Source organism: Falco biarmicus, chromosome Z (assembly GCF_023638135.1).
Source record: "Falco biarmicus isolate bFalBia1 chromosome Z, bFalBia1.pri, whole genome shotgun sequence".
Classification (NCBI taxonomy): domain Eukaryota; kingdom Metazoa; phylum Chordata; class Aves; order Falconiformes; family Falconidae; genus Falco; species Falco biarmicus.
Genome location: NC_079311.1, coordinates 12,137,662 through 12,152,398, shown reverse-complemented (window position 1 = coordinate 12,152,398; position 14,737 = coordinate 12,137,662). Strand labels below are relative to the sequence as shown.

The window sequence follows — 14,737 nt, the reverse complement described above, 5'->3', positions numbered from 1 at the left end:
CTGTGCCGCGTGCGGGGCGGTGCCGGTGCTGCTCAGGGCGGCGCGGTCCCAGCCCCGGCCCCGGCCTCTCTCCGGGGCGGCTCCGCGGCGGCGGAGGGAGCCGCGCCGAGCCCAGCCCAGCCCAGCCCGGCCCGGCCCGGCCTGTCTCCCTGCCTCCCTCCCTCCGCGGCCTCGGGATGTCGTCGGGCGGCAGCCTGAGCACCATGCAGCGGCTGGTGGAGCAGCTGAAGCTGGAGGCGGCCGTGGAGCGGATCAAGGTGAGCCCGGCGCGGGGGGCCGAGCTGGCCCTGCCGTGTCCTCCTTGCGCGTCCGCGGCGCCCGCCCTGCGGGAGGGGCGGGGGGTGCGTGTGCGCTGGGGGCTCCGAGCCGCGGCTGCCGGCGCGCGGGAGCCAGTGCCGTTCCCTGGTGGCAGGAGCCGTGATAAATAATGCAGCGGCGCCTCGCTGATCCTACGGAGGCAGGCGCGGCAGTGGGGACGGTCCCTCAGCTGCGCCAGCACGCGGCCCCGCCGCGGAGCACCGGCCGGGTCTGCGTGTGCGGGCGGGGGCGGGCAGGCGGCTTCTCCGCCTGCATGAGCCTCCTGCTTGCCGGCCTGCAGACAAGGGGCGGCCCTGGCATCTGCCAGCTCCTGAGCTTCGGGGTGGGGTTTTGTCCCCTTCTGGCAGGCCCCGCTCACCCTGCAGACCTGCGCGGGGCAGCTCTTGGTTCCCAGCAGGCGCCTGTGCGCGTGTCTCCGCAGCTGCTCTGCGCAAACAGCACTTTCCAGCCACGCACTAAATCCAGCATAGGCTGTCAAGTGACGAAGGTCAAATTAATTTGTGGCCTACATTTTCCTCTTCTCTCATCACTTCCACACATCCACCATCTTTCTCTGGCCAGTCACAAAACACGAGCTTCCTCAGCCTGACGACAGTGCCAGTATATTGAGCTGCAGGAACTTAGCTAATTGTTACAAAAATAATTTAGAATACCTTTTCTCATTGTTCCTGCCCGGGGTTGGTGAAATTTTGAAGTGCCCCATTGCAGGGTGAAACCACTGTGGCTTTTGGATGTCATCCCGATTGATTCATTAATGTTACTAAGGTTTTTTTAGCAAATACTGAATCAGCAGATGTTTGATCCACGGGGAGTGGCTGCAGTGTATCACTGCAGTGATGTGTGGGAATCTGTGAGAAACGGCACCATGCAGAGTAGAAATGTAGGCTGTTCTGGAAAGGGGGATATAATTTTAACGCAGAAACGATTGACCAAATATTTCTGTTTATACCACCAATGGTAGCCTGGATCTCTGTTCCTGCTCATTTCGGGGCTTATACCTTCTCCCTGCTCTTTTTTGTGGGTGGGGAGGAGGTCTAAAAAATATGGTTCGTAGTTTATTGGGGGTTGCTTTGTAGCAGTAACATATCCTGGAGCTGGACTTGGACCTGATGAGACCTCAAGTCTCGTCTTTCTTGCAGCATTGTGTGTCACAGTCTCTTTCCAGGTCTGCTGTTCTAGGAACCTGTTCAGGTCTTTTTCACAGGAGAAATAATGAATGATTAAAAACGTGTCCTGTAAAAGGTGTAATCTGGGTTTCTTGACATGCAGTGTAAAACCAGTAAGGAATGTATTCAGCTGAAGAAAACCCTTTTGTATCAGTTTTAGCAGGCACTGAGGTAGGAGAAAACATTGTTTTGGCTTTGAATAGACAGTGTGTTTTCAGACGGAACTGGATATGAAAGGATTTTTAAAAATACATACATCCCATACTACAGAGTTCCGATGGTGGTTTTGTTTACACTGCCAGCTGAAAAAGCAGACAGGAACAATATTTTCAGAAAGAGGAAACCAAGTAGGAAAGAAGTACCCACAGACATCTTGCACACAGGAGGCTGTCACAGCGAGTGTGTTTGTCCTGTGATGAAATACAGCAGGAACCCTTGTACTTTCTGTGTGAACTTTAGGAACAAAGAGTGTTAGAGGGGCACAGGTAGGGCTAAGAATAGGCAGATCTGTCCTGAAACAGCAGTCTGCTGCTATACAGATAATTCTAATACAGATGCCAAAAAACAGATCTGTAGCTTTCCAGGAGCACCAGGATATGCGTAACTGAGTACATGTTGGAAAGTTCAGCAGCAAAGTACAAGGGAGATGCAGTGAGGAACTACTTACTCTGCTGTGCATATAGACCAGTCTGTGCCCTGATTGCTCTCTGCTCATTTTCCATGCAGCCTTGGCCTGGTAGCATTATGTCTGCCTGAAAGCTGTGTGGTGCGTAGCTGGGTACCAGCAAGGGGTTGGCACTGTGGTTGAGGCAAAGGGTGCTACAGCTGCAGTGGGTCCAAGAGGCTAGGCAGGGCAGGAGACCTTTGCAAGCTTCCAGAAACATGTTCTTCTCAAGGAAGGGAGGGGTGATGCAGCTCTTTGACTAGCAGGGGTCCTTGGTGCAGATGTTTCTCCATGTAGTCCACTCAGGAGAACCTGGGAGGCTGTGGGAAAACACAGAAAAACTCTTAACTCCCTGAAATGCTGACAGCTGCTGATAAATTCAGGCAGTTACTAGGATGAGTGTCCTGGAGGAGAGCTGGGAGGCAGTGAACAGGACAGCAGTAAAATAGCAAATGAAAGCATGCGAGATTTCCCATGCACTTCCAGATGCTGCTAGATGGGATGGCCCAGAACCAAAATCCCATCGGGGTTCTAGGTAGCCCCTTTAATCAGGAGGCTGGGAAGCATGCATGGTCCTTCCGGCTTTTGTCTTGTTCCTCCACTGGCAGCATTGCAAAGTTGTGTAGGAAGAAAAATCAGTATTTCAGGAGCCCTGTAACGAAGTCAGAGGTGAGGTCACGGGGGAACTTGAATTCCCACCAATATGCCTGGTGTTTCCTTTTATAAAAAGAAGTGTAGCAGACAGCATGGATTTTCACAGTTCCTGTAGCTGTTACCAATGTGTGTCTGAGAAATTGGGAATTCCACTATGTTTTCCTTCAAAAATACAAGCACATGACTGACTTGCCATCCACAGGGAGAGCGGAGGAGTTCAGTGCTGGAGGCATCTTGCCTTTGGGTTCCTGGGCTTGTTCTGCAGCCCTGGGCTGTCCTTTTTGGGGACCAGAGTGTGGATGTGAAGCTCTCACTTCACTGCCAGGCAAAGGTGGCGATTTGGCCTTTAAAAGCTTTTCATAGTCATCTTTTTGCTTTCATTCCTTACTATGCTCTGTGTTGCTTAGCAGTTTGGAAATTAAACTCCTTTTTATAAATGATTTGAGGATATTGGAGTTCAAATAGAAACCTGAAAGCAGTACAGCAGACTGGAAAATGTTGTAGTCATGGTCCTGTGCATTTTGATGGGGACAGATTCCATTGCACTTGCGTCTCAGTCCTCTGCACTTCTCTGGCTCGTCGCTGACATGGCATTTTGTGCATGTTTTGTTGGAGCTTTGTAAATGTGTGTCTTGGTGTTTCAGAATGCGAGCTGACTTGGCTGCTCTCCAGCTGTTTGATAATGGTTCTTGAAGAGGAAATGCCTAATAAATGCTTGTGAATTAATTAGTTTCCTCTCTGGATTTATTTTTTCTTTTTGCAGGTCTCTCAGGCAGCTGCCGAACTCCAGCAGTACTGTATGCAAAATGCCTGCAAAGATGCCTTGCTTGTCGGGGTTCCTGCAGGGAGCAATCCCTTTCGAGAACCCCGATCCTGTGCTCTACTCTGAAATCAGGTAATAAAGTCACAGATACCACAGTAATGACTCTGATTTTAAACTCAAGCCCTAGGAGGCACAAGGGCACATGGTGACAGCCATTTGAATACCTAGCTCTTGGCAGAAGACTTTGCCTGTTTCTTTTAGGTGTGGCAATTGAAGCATGTCTCTTTCCTACAGCTCTTTGTAGAGGTGTTTTGTTTATGGGTTAGAGGTTTTTGTTTGGTTGGTTTTTCTGTTCAAGCAGCTCTAGGGTCATTAGCAGCATCCAAAATAATAAAAATTGTAACACACAACTGTGTTTGACATAGACATAAAACCCAGTTATATAGCCAGCTTGAAGTAAGACAAAACTGTGTGAGTTGCATGGGTTCTGATAACTAACTCACAGCCTAAACATGAACATCGTTAAAATACATTTTGTCTTCAATGTCAGATTGCAGTTGATTTGGCTTTGTTTGTGCTTAGGCTTTTTCTGGTTTTACTGTTGGTACAGCACCAAAAGCGGTGGAAGCAAGAGAGGAGCTGAGGCAATCTGTAATCACATCCTTCAGTACCTTTTTCATCACAGGTCTAAAGGATGAGATACTCCCTAAATGCTTGTCTGCCATAGTGCTCTGCATTGGTTGTAACTGAGTAACACCTGCAGGCTGGCAGGGTGACTGTCCAGCCCTTGCAGATCTTTGGGATTCAATTCCATGATTCCCATTCTTAGCTCTCCCGTCTTGTCACACAGATACCAGTGGTTGCAGCAGGAGGAAGAAAGGCCATGTGTAGTAGTAGTCCTAGGCAGGATCACACCATAACTTTTGCTGTAAAATCTTAGTTCTTCAGCATGACAAACAAATGTGAAAGTAGGATGTTCAGAAGGGGTTACTTTTCTTTGGAAGACAAAAAAAAATGGTTCCTGCTAAAGAGCTGAAAAAACTGGAGAGAGAGGAAGAACCACTAAATTCTGTTCTTTCTTTGAGAGTGTTATCAAAGTGAAAATGATGTTATCTCTAAGGGCAGAATTTAAACAAGAATGTAAAGTACTTGTAAAATCTTCCCCTTCTTGCCACCAGGGTTCCTGAGCTTGCAGTTGTGCTTGTGCCTCATCAAAAAGCGTGGTTTTGATTGTGGCTACATAGGTTTTGACAAAACAGGGTTGAACTTGATGAGAGAGAACAACTGAGCATGAGTCCTCTTCTGGAAAAACTTTGAGGCAGGAAGGGGAAGCACAAGCAGAATATTTTCTTAATTTAGTTGCAACCCTTAATTCTTCCTGCAAATAAGATAAAATTGATAGTGACTGTTGCATGTGGTGTTCTGTTATTGAAGCAGCCTCTCTACTTTTTCTTTTTTTTTAGTATCTGTTTGTGTATGTATGTATTTCTAGGATTCAAGTTTGATTGCGTCATCCAGACAAGACACAAAATATTTTCTGAAATTAGTTTGATGGTTAATTTATGGTTCTTTTAGAACTGCATAGGTCAGCCTGAAATGCCATTTAGTCATCTTTTGCTGATAAATCAATTATCTAGTTTATTATTACTTAGTCATCTTAGGATCAAAAAAAAGACAGCAAACTCAAAAAGCCAATTAAAAATTATATAGTATTCAAGGTTGCCAACATCCAACAAAGAAAAGTGGCTGTTCATTTTTTCTCAGTGCAAAGGAGATTTGTATTATAATGTATAAGAGAAATCTATCACCTTAGGAAGACAGCATTTAATAAGCCTTTTTCTCCTCTTACAGGGAAGATCATCAGAGAGCGGCCTTCAAGCATGACATGAATAACAACTGCCTTTCCTTCACACTCTCTGTGTCCTGACTTTTATGTGGCTGTCTCCTAGATATTTATGTGTTTGTTCCATATCTGTACTTCACTATCTTTTGCTAATATTCTTGAAGTTTTTTAATATAACTCTTTTAATAATCGTCACCATTGTTACTACACTATGCTAACTATACAAGTATTAGTTGGGAAGTTTACATTTTAGAAAAGAAAAACACATGAATTTTTATCAAATTATTTACTCCTATCTTGGTAAACTGTTACACTGGAACGATAGTAAAAACTATTTGTTTTTTCCAAAATAAAACACCCAGAAAGTGAATCATTAAAAGCATAAAACTAAGTGTTGTTAGTACTGAAGTAGTGTTCTTAGGGGACATTTTGCTTCTGTAAGCAAGACCTGGAAGCAACTACTTCCCCCCCCCGCCCCCCACCCACCCCTAGTGTATCTAACTCCATAGATCACACGTACTAGAAAGTGCTGGACATAGTGTGTGGCACAGGCTTGATTCCTAAGACAAGTTTCTTACAAGACTTCTAATCCATAATACTTCTCCTAATTTGTATTTGTAAAGGTACTGCCACGGTGGAATTTCCTTGACGTGCTTAAAATCTGACCAGACACTAAAAATTCATGAACACCCAAAGATAGTTGCATGCATAATTGTTAAGGTTTGCATTACACAAAACTTACTAAAATGTGCTTGGTCATTTGCTTTCAGTTTTTTATAGAGCACTTTTACAAGGATGACTTAACTTTTTTAATAGGTTTTTAATTTTGTCTACTTTCTATTGTTTGTATTAATCTTTTAGAAATTTGGAAATAAAAATTCCTTTCCCTGCTGGCTTTGAACTAATTTTTAAATTGTAATAAAGAGCAGATATTTTAAGGAAGAGGATGCTTTGATTCTGCAGTGGGAGGAGAGGCCTCAAGCCATTGGCTTTTTGGGAAGATTGTTGGATTTTTAGGAGGTGAGTTTTATTAATAGAACAAACCTATTGATAGCTATTTACCATTTTTTTTTTGGTAATGAGTAACAATGTTGCCAGGCTCACTTAAATGTTTTGAAAATAGAAGGAAGAACTTTCCAATCTAAGTATTTAATTTTCATTAACGTTAACTGCAATGGTGTAATGAGTGTCATCCAGGCAGTTCAGTCTTTGTAAAAAGATTTTCATGCTGCTGTCCTGCAGGAAAACACCAGAATGAGAATCATAACCCTGCCAATATGTATTGTGCCTCTAAATACAGAAGAGAATGTCTGTCCTTAAGGGCTCTTTTTTGCATGTGGCTTCCTTTCATTGTAGGCCATTTGAATAGGGCAGTTTTTGTTTTAGTACTCGACACATGCAGTCACTGTGGAAATCTAGAGGAAGCGTGGTTATTCTTCCTTGCAGAGGGGTGATCTGAGGCTCAGATTGAGGTGAGAGTGCTTGAGTCAGGGAGGGAGGGAGAGGGATGAGAGTATGCATCAAACGCAGCGTGTAGCTGCTGGCCACTGCCTCCCAGGCAAGCCCTTCAATATTTCTTTTACCTTCCACAATAAAACCTCCCCATGTCCCCACATCTGTTCCTCTCCCTAGGCCCACCTACTGCATACGCTTTCCTGCTTAGTGTCCTCACTTGGAGCTTGGGTTGTGGAGCGGCTGCTGAGCTGGCACAAGGAGCTGCCCAATTAGTGTGCAGGAGAGAGCAGCCAGTGCTAGCCAGTCAGCTGCTGTTGTCTCTTGGCTGCCCTGCCCAGCTCCATGTGGTGGTATCTTTGGTCTGGAGGACCATGGTCAGCACATGTCAGAGGAACAGCACTGTGAACACACTCCAGGTCCTGACTGCATCCACATCTTGCACCAGCAGCGGACAGAGAGACCCGTGCAGCAGTTTGAAGGATGGATTGGTGTACCTGTGAGGGTGGTGGTTATTTTGCAGTCTCATGGGAGGAAGACACAAATTCCAGTCTCTTTAGAGGAGCATGCTTGCTGCACCCCTTTGCTCTGAGGGCAGAGCTGCTGCGTAGAAGCAGGGGGAGGGATGACAGCCTGCCCTCCCGAGGCATGTTCTGTGACAAAAGTCGGGTGTCAGAACGAGCTCCGGAACAGGGTTGGTTGGCGTTAAGGCTCTTGGGTTCCTGCAGGGAATCAGTTTTATGAAGCTTGCCACTGCCCATTGTTTTGTGTTGGCTAAATGAAGCAGCCCGCATTTTAGCAGCTCAGCTTTTGCAGGTCCCCTTTTTTGATGTAACCAAGGAACCTGACAAACAAGCCTGGGCAGCTCTTTGCTTCCTGTAGGTGGCGGAACAGGGTGTCTCTTACCTGCCCAGTCAGCAAGACATCTTGTCTCCAGCTGCAGGTGTACCTGGGTTTGCAATGCCTTGCTGAACTGAACTCTGGGATGGCTTAGACAGGGGGGCAAGCATCCCATTTTGCTGCCCCCTGCAGTTGATTGGACTACATCATCTTAGCTTCCTTTACCAAAGACCATCCCAGAGGGCTGTCTGCTGAGGTCTCAACTCTCCACACACCGCACAGAGGCCTTCATACCAGTGTCATGGCAGCAGGTCCCACAGGACACCCACAATAAAGCAAATTGAGTGCACACATCTGTACACTAAGTGCCTCATGTGACCCGCAAGGCCCCGTTTTCTCACTGTCGTCTCTCACAGTCTGTCGGCAAGGCTCTCATCCATCTATGGCTGCCACCTGCCGGGTCACTAAGCAGTTTACAGATTTGATCCAAGAACTGAGTGTCCCTGCCTGCTGATGGAGGACTGGTGATTAGTTTATGTATTTGTGCATTGTTTTGCCTGAGAATTAGCCACTTCCTAATTCATCTTAGTAATAGATGATTTTTTCTTTGGGGGGGGAAGTGCATCTTTGTAGAGCAAGGTAATTTTCCTCCACATTAAACATAGAAGGACATGGGGGGGAATGTAACATGATAAATTTGTCCAATATGTACTCATCTGTGAGAGATTGAGTCATACACAAATACAGTGCAAAACAACGGTGATTGCAAGCCCTTTTCCTTATTTTCCACTACATTGCAAATAACTGTTTACTGAGATTTTTTCTAACTAATGGAAACTTACTGCAGACAGCACTTGAATTCTCTTTACTTATTTAATGTAGGCAACATGCCTTTGTTTTCAAAGTGATCTATAGATTATCTGCGCTAGTCTTCCATGAGTGTTCATGTGGAAGTTCTGGTGTCTGCTTCTCCCTGCGGGAAGGGAGGACATAAATAATAGCTTGGCAGTGGCAGCTGTAATCTTCTCTACTGTGGTCATCTGTGACTGAGACTGTACCCAGAGCTGCACTCTTAAAAGAACAGATTCCTGGGCCTGGCAATTTGGGAGACAGTTCTGAAAAACAGAGCCAAACCCATGATGCAAGAGATGGAAAATGGTTAGGTCAAGTGACCACAAAAATGGGCTAGAAATAGTTAGCAAACTGCAATTTTTATGTAAGTCTTCCTTTCATTCTGGGCAAAATAGGGAAATGCTGGCTTGTTCACAATTCAACCAGAAGTCTTTTTATGTTACACTTAGAAGGTGTTTTCTAAAGTCTTGCAAACAATTTGGGTACAAATAATTTGGGGATATTACTGCGAACTAAACTTGCTATTAGTGCTGTCATCATAGCTCTTAAGAATTCTCAGCTAAAAACCAGCATTCCGTTTTCTCTGAGAGACCAAAGCTTTCTCCCCTGAGTGCTGGTTTTATTTATCCAAAGTGACTATGTGCTTAATGAAGGCTCAATATCAAGAAAGTATTTTACTGCAAACATAAACCATAAACTTGGTGGGGATTTTCTTTTTTTCTTTTTCCTCCCCCCTGCTCCCATTATTGCATCAAACTTAAAAAGGATTTGTGAGTCTGAAAACTGAATCATCTCAGCTGAAGGCTGCTGAACAGACACTGACATTCTGGAGCTGGCACACATGCCTGTGCTAACTGTGTATGCATTCCTGCAGCAGAATGGAGTTACTGTCTGTCATTGCTCCCACACGTTTCCAGTTTCATTGCCAAATCTTTTGATGCAAAGTGATGGTTTGGGTACTATTCTATCCTCACTCTTCTGTAGCTTGTAATTGAGATGGCGGGTTTTTTTTTTCCCTCCTCCACCTCTTACCCATTCAAGCTGTAATCTACAATACCTGGCAGCGCCTCCCAGATGACTCTCATCTCTCTACTTGTCAGTGCACTGTAGTAGGCTGAAAAATGTGGTTGCCAACAAACTGCCTCCTCCAGATTATGCAGAGAGCTAGGGTCACAGCTTAGTTCTCTGAATCAAATCTATTAGAATCCTAAATTTCAACATATCTTTCACGTCTTGTCTGCAAAATAAATAGGTTGTTTCTGTAGCTTGGTTATGATTAAAGGCAGTTCAGGAACTTATCACACAGTTTCTAAAGGAGCTGTCAGAAAGAATAAAATGGAACTGAACCCAGAGGACAAATACAAAGGGTAATAGCTGTAAGCGCAAGAAAGCTCTAAGGCAATGAGCAGCCTTGAGATTCTGGCAGATCTAGCCCATCTTCAAGTCTGGAAAGCTGCATGCTCAAGGAGCAAAAATAGGTGCCTTTAAAACTATGAGCTTCAGTGTCTGGCTTTTTTTCATTCACAATTTATTTTTTTGTGTAAAGAGGGATCAAGAACTTTAATATCATCCATGAGAACAAACACAGAAGCAGTAATTCTCCAGGTTCAAGCAACTAGTTTGCTTAGTAAAATTTTAAAAACATACAAAAGAATCCTGAATTAGTAAGGATTCCCAAACCCTAATTTCTCTCTAAAAATGAACAAAAAAAATTTAATCCAATCTATTTCCCTTCAAAAAGTTTAAGAATTTAAAAAATTATGTGTAGTATGCAGAAGCCCATTCCATTCAAAAGAATTTAAGACGTGTTTGTCCATCACTTCTTCCAGGGACTCTTTCATAGGTCAATTTCCTTTTTTTGAACTCTGGTGCTTCTGCAAATCCTGAATCTGGAAAAAAAGTGGAAAGAAAATATATGCATGATAAACAACAAATACAACATGTATGCAGACTTAACTATGTGTTTCTCAGAAGCAGTAACATATTTTAGTTTTAACCAGTATGCTCTGTATGAAAAGCACAAACTGTCATACGATTAAAAGTGTACAGATTAATATTAGCTACTACTGATCAGTTTTATGCATACTGTCCTGTAAAAATAATACAAAATAAATATACCCATATGCACTATACTTAACTACAATATTTCAGTAAATATTTTAATGCTTATTTATATTTCATTAATATTATACACATATTATTCAGTAATTGTGAAAGTTAATTCTTTTTAATGAAAGACACATTCCTGTTTCTAAGTTGTTTAAGAAAAGCTACTTACATTCTTAAGATTCAATTATTTTTACAATAACAGCTGCTTATTCAAAATAAGTGACTGTAAGAAAATTCTGTTTAGTCTTTACAAAAGCTATTGTAAGAAAACTTTAACACTGACCTAAAGATTTAATATCTTCCAGTGGAAATACTGCCTTGGCATATTTAGATTAATTGTTTGTGGTTTAACTAAAGTTTGATCTGAAGTCTGAAGAAATCCCTGGGGATCCCCATGTGTCTTTTTAACTTGAGTCTGTACACATTTCTTAAACTTGAGATTTCATATTTCTTAAATTTGGGACTTCAGAAGGCTTTCACTGTATTAAGGTATGTTTTTGCATTATCATGCACAACTATTTAGTATATTTATTTTTCCCCTGGCTAGTGAATAATAAAGTAAAGTAAGTCTATTCTTCCAAAATCTAAAACAAAAATCACTTTTCCTTTTTTGATTTGATTCAGATTTAAGTATACCTTTGCTCTACTGGGCAAGAATATTACAGAAAGCTTATCAGTCAGAGATTACAGTCTTTTCAGAATACTGTAGAATATGGTACTAGAAGAATCTGCCTTGATCTCTGCTGAAACTATTTTATATAGAACTTTATACAATCAGTGCCAGTTACAGGTTACTGAAATACTATTAACTACCCACCAACATTCCAGGTCTCAATTTTAATCTCAATGGAGAGGCAACAGGTCTGTTTATAGTTTTTGTATGAAGACTTTAATTTACATAGGCTGAAAAGTAAAAGCAGTTCACCATATCCAAATAATTTTTCCTCTCTTTACTTCCATAATTGTCTTAAGCAGCCCATGAAACATGATATCAATAAAGTTACTTGTGTTTTCTTGAATGAGTCTGATCTAAGTAGTGAAAGCATTTTAATGCTGCATTGACCTTGCTGTACCACCAAGAGATTTAACAGGCAGCAACAGAGAAAACATAAATTAAATCATCTGTACTAGGAATTAGGCACTTTATCTGGGAAGCTTAACCTTGGATTTTTAAAGAATGTGGTACCTTATCTATAAGGAAGCAGCAGAATTAAAAAAACACTACAATATATGATACAGCAATACTTAGTGTGACAGGGACTAGAGATACTTTCTTACTTTTAAGACTCCATGGGTACATGTTATGACTTATCAAAAAAAGGTCTCAAACTAACTGTATTTCAGAAAGAAAACCAGGGGTAAGAAAGAGAAAAAAGAAAAGCCTGAAGATTTTATATAAGGACTGGACACAGTGTCAGGGTAAACAAATTTTTGAAGTACAGACTATACCATCTGTTTGAAGAAATATGCTTTGGAATGATTTCAAGTGGAAAGTTTAGCCCTGGAGACATTAGCTAAAAAAAAAAAAAAGTATATTCATATATTCCAAGAATAGGTTAACTGTATGAACAGTTGTCAGAGTGAAATTCTTACTCCATTAATACCAACAGGAATACAAAACTGTTAGTAGCATTTAAATTTCACTCTATGAATTTTCTAAATCTACTTTTTGTCCTTTAGAGAAAACGCTTTCTAGTCTTTTCTTCCCCCTTTTGTCCAAATCTATGTTTACAAAATAATCTTTCCCATAACTTTTAAAATAATTCTGGCATTTTTATTATGCACATTTCAGGCAGTCAAAGAGAGAAGAGGTTGATGCATACAATATTGGAGAACTACACTTTTCAATATTTTACCAAGGAAAAATAATGGCAATAACACAATTCTATTTTTTAAAATAAATATTCTTTATGTTCAAAATAGAAAATAAATGTTTAGGAAATCTTTATCACAGAAGAAATATATATGCAAGGAAGTTTTTTAGTAAAGGAAACATGCAACTATCAAGTTGGATTGGATTTAACAACTATTCGAAGAAAATATAAAATCTAGTCTTACAGATACTCCTGTTTCCAGTCAAGTTACAAATAGAATTTCAGCAAATTCTGCTTTCTTTGGACATACCTGTTCTATTTTTTTCCTTTGTCCATAAGAATGGTGGAATTTGTTTTTTCTTTCCTTTAGATTCTTTACTGATTTGATGAAAATTCAGACTTTGAAGCTCATCTAGGTCAACAAAGAAATCAGGAAGAAAACCATCAGGTGCAAATGAATCACATGGGCCTGTGGATGAAGAGTCATTCCATTGGGTCTGGTCAATCAGAATTTCCGGGCTCTTAAATGTTGTGTCTCTAAATTCTTCTAGAAAACTCATAGAGCTCTCCTGAGCTGCACAGTCACTAGATGTTGCAGAGAAATCCTCTTTTTCAAAGATTTTGGAAGAATGATCAGAGCTATAGCGTGTCCTGAAAGGCTGCCTTTGAACATGAACAGAATTCATAATGTCCAGATGAGCAAAATCTTCACAGTCCTGCGGCACAGCAAAGGAATTCTGCTTCCTCCTTGTAATTACTTCTGAAGAACATGACTTTTTTTGCATATAGCTTGGAAGATGAGAGTCAAAAAACCCCTGATGACGATTCAATGGAGGAGTTAAGGCTTCAGAACTCATATGAGATGTTCCTGATAGAGAAAAATTTGAACAATTCTGTTTGGAGAATGAAAAATTAGTTTATTTCTTTACATTTTACAGAAAAACAAGATGCCATTGAGCATTTTGATTGCAGTTGGTCTCCTCAAAATAACTGAACTTTCCATAATTAGAAGATAAAGATTCTAATACACTCAGATTTTTGCTAGCTTTCAAAGGAGACACATTTTCCTAGTAATTCAAGGTATTACCTGTGCTGTTTTGTGCCTTATCAAGCAGCAAAAGAGACTGATCATTTTGTTTATAATCCAGATAGAGTATGTTGAAGTCATTCTGGTTTTCTGGGTGTGATGCAGATTTCCCTGCTGTTTCCAGTGGAGCAGCAGCATTTAGGTTGTATGAAGACATCATCTCACTAAAATGCTGAAACAAACAAACACAAAAAGATACTTGAGAAGTGTTTATAGTACGTCTACACTGTCAAATAGGAAAAGTTAAACCAGCTGTTGGGACTCTAAGGTGTATATTTTTTTTGTTTCCTGGAAAGGAAAAAAGAAGACTTACCAGTAGAGAAAAAGAGACATGTACAGTAGTACAGTAGACAATGTGCCTGACACCTGTCCTAGATCTATAAACACAGTAATAGCCTTTCTCTTGAAACCCAGAAAAATCAATATCTTAACACTTTATTCTCTTTCATTAGTCCAGGACTGGAGGAAGTAGTGTCTGCAATGGATTGGCACATATCATACATCATAGAGGAATTAAGCCAACAAGATCTTTTTCTGTTTTTCAGTCACTAAACATGGCTTTATACACATGCAGTTATTACAGCAATATGTACAACGTGATACTCAGTGCCCAAATATGTGTTTGCTTGCTCCTTCACCTTAACTGAATGTTTCTGATGTTGAAGTTTGTCCTCCCGCTTTCTTGACTCACGAAAGCTGTGCATTTTTTATCTAATTAGCTGGCTATAATCAGTCTACAACTTTCCCAGACTTGGCCCAACTGAAACAGTAGGAGCACATAATTCTAACTGTAGGGGGGATACTTTAGCGAATGGAATTCTTCACCCTAACCTCTAGGGTTCTTCTTTATAAGTGGTGGGCTTATTACTGTGTAAGAAGGCAGCCTTCTTACTTGCTTGTATGCTGATACAATACTTGAGAGGATAAAGCTTGAAAAGGAAGCTGATCAAATGAGTATTTTTCCAGTCAAGGAAATGTTCTGATCATCTTCACATGAACATAACAGTAACTTGACAAAATCTGCTGAGAATCAGCAGGATCAACATTTTGTATATGAATTATGTGCTTTAGCATATAACTTAAATGATTACGCTTTAGCAAATAATTTTCAATGATACCAGCAAATGTGCATGTAGCATCAGATACACGCACCCCCCACCCCCCCACCCCCCACC

The 14,737-nt window shown here is 41.5% G+C and overlaps 2 protein-coding genes across 2 annotated transcripts in view; one reads left to right on the top strand and one right to left on the bottom strand.

The window, feature by feature from the left end:
* On the top strand, nucleotides 1-6,301 carry GNG10 (G protein subunit gamma 10). Its single transcript, XM_056325029.1, has 3 exons — nucleotides 1-257; nucleotides 3,566-3,697; nucleotides 5,417-6,301. The coding sequence occupies exons 1-2, from the start codon at nucleotides 177-179 to the stop codon at nucleotides 3,689-3,691; spliced, it is 207 nt and encodes a 68-aa protein (XP_056181004.1). The 5' UTR covers nucleotides 1-176; the 3' UTR covers nucleotides 3,692-3,697; nucleotides 5,417-6,301.
* Nucleotides 6,302-8,345: 2,044 nt separating this feature from the next.
* SHOC1 (shortage in chiasmata 1) overlaps nucleotides 8,346-14,737 on the bottom strand; it is a 57,193-nt gene continuing 50,801 nt past the window's right edge. Inside the window, exons 26-28 of the mRNA XM_056325835.1 lie at nucleotides 13,587-13,734; nucleotides 12,786-13,346; nucleotides 8,346-10,441 (exon numbers count right to left, since the gene is read on the bottom strand). Of these exons, the coding sequence (XP_056181810.1) occupies nucleotides 10,341-10,441; nucleotides 12,786-13,346; nucleotides 13,587-13,734 (810 nt within the window). The 3' untranslated portion in view covers nucleotides 8,346-10,340. The remainder of the gene's footprint in view (nucleotides 10,442-12,785; nucleotides 13,347-13,586; nucleotides 13,735-14,737) is intronic.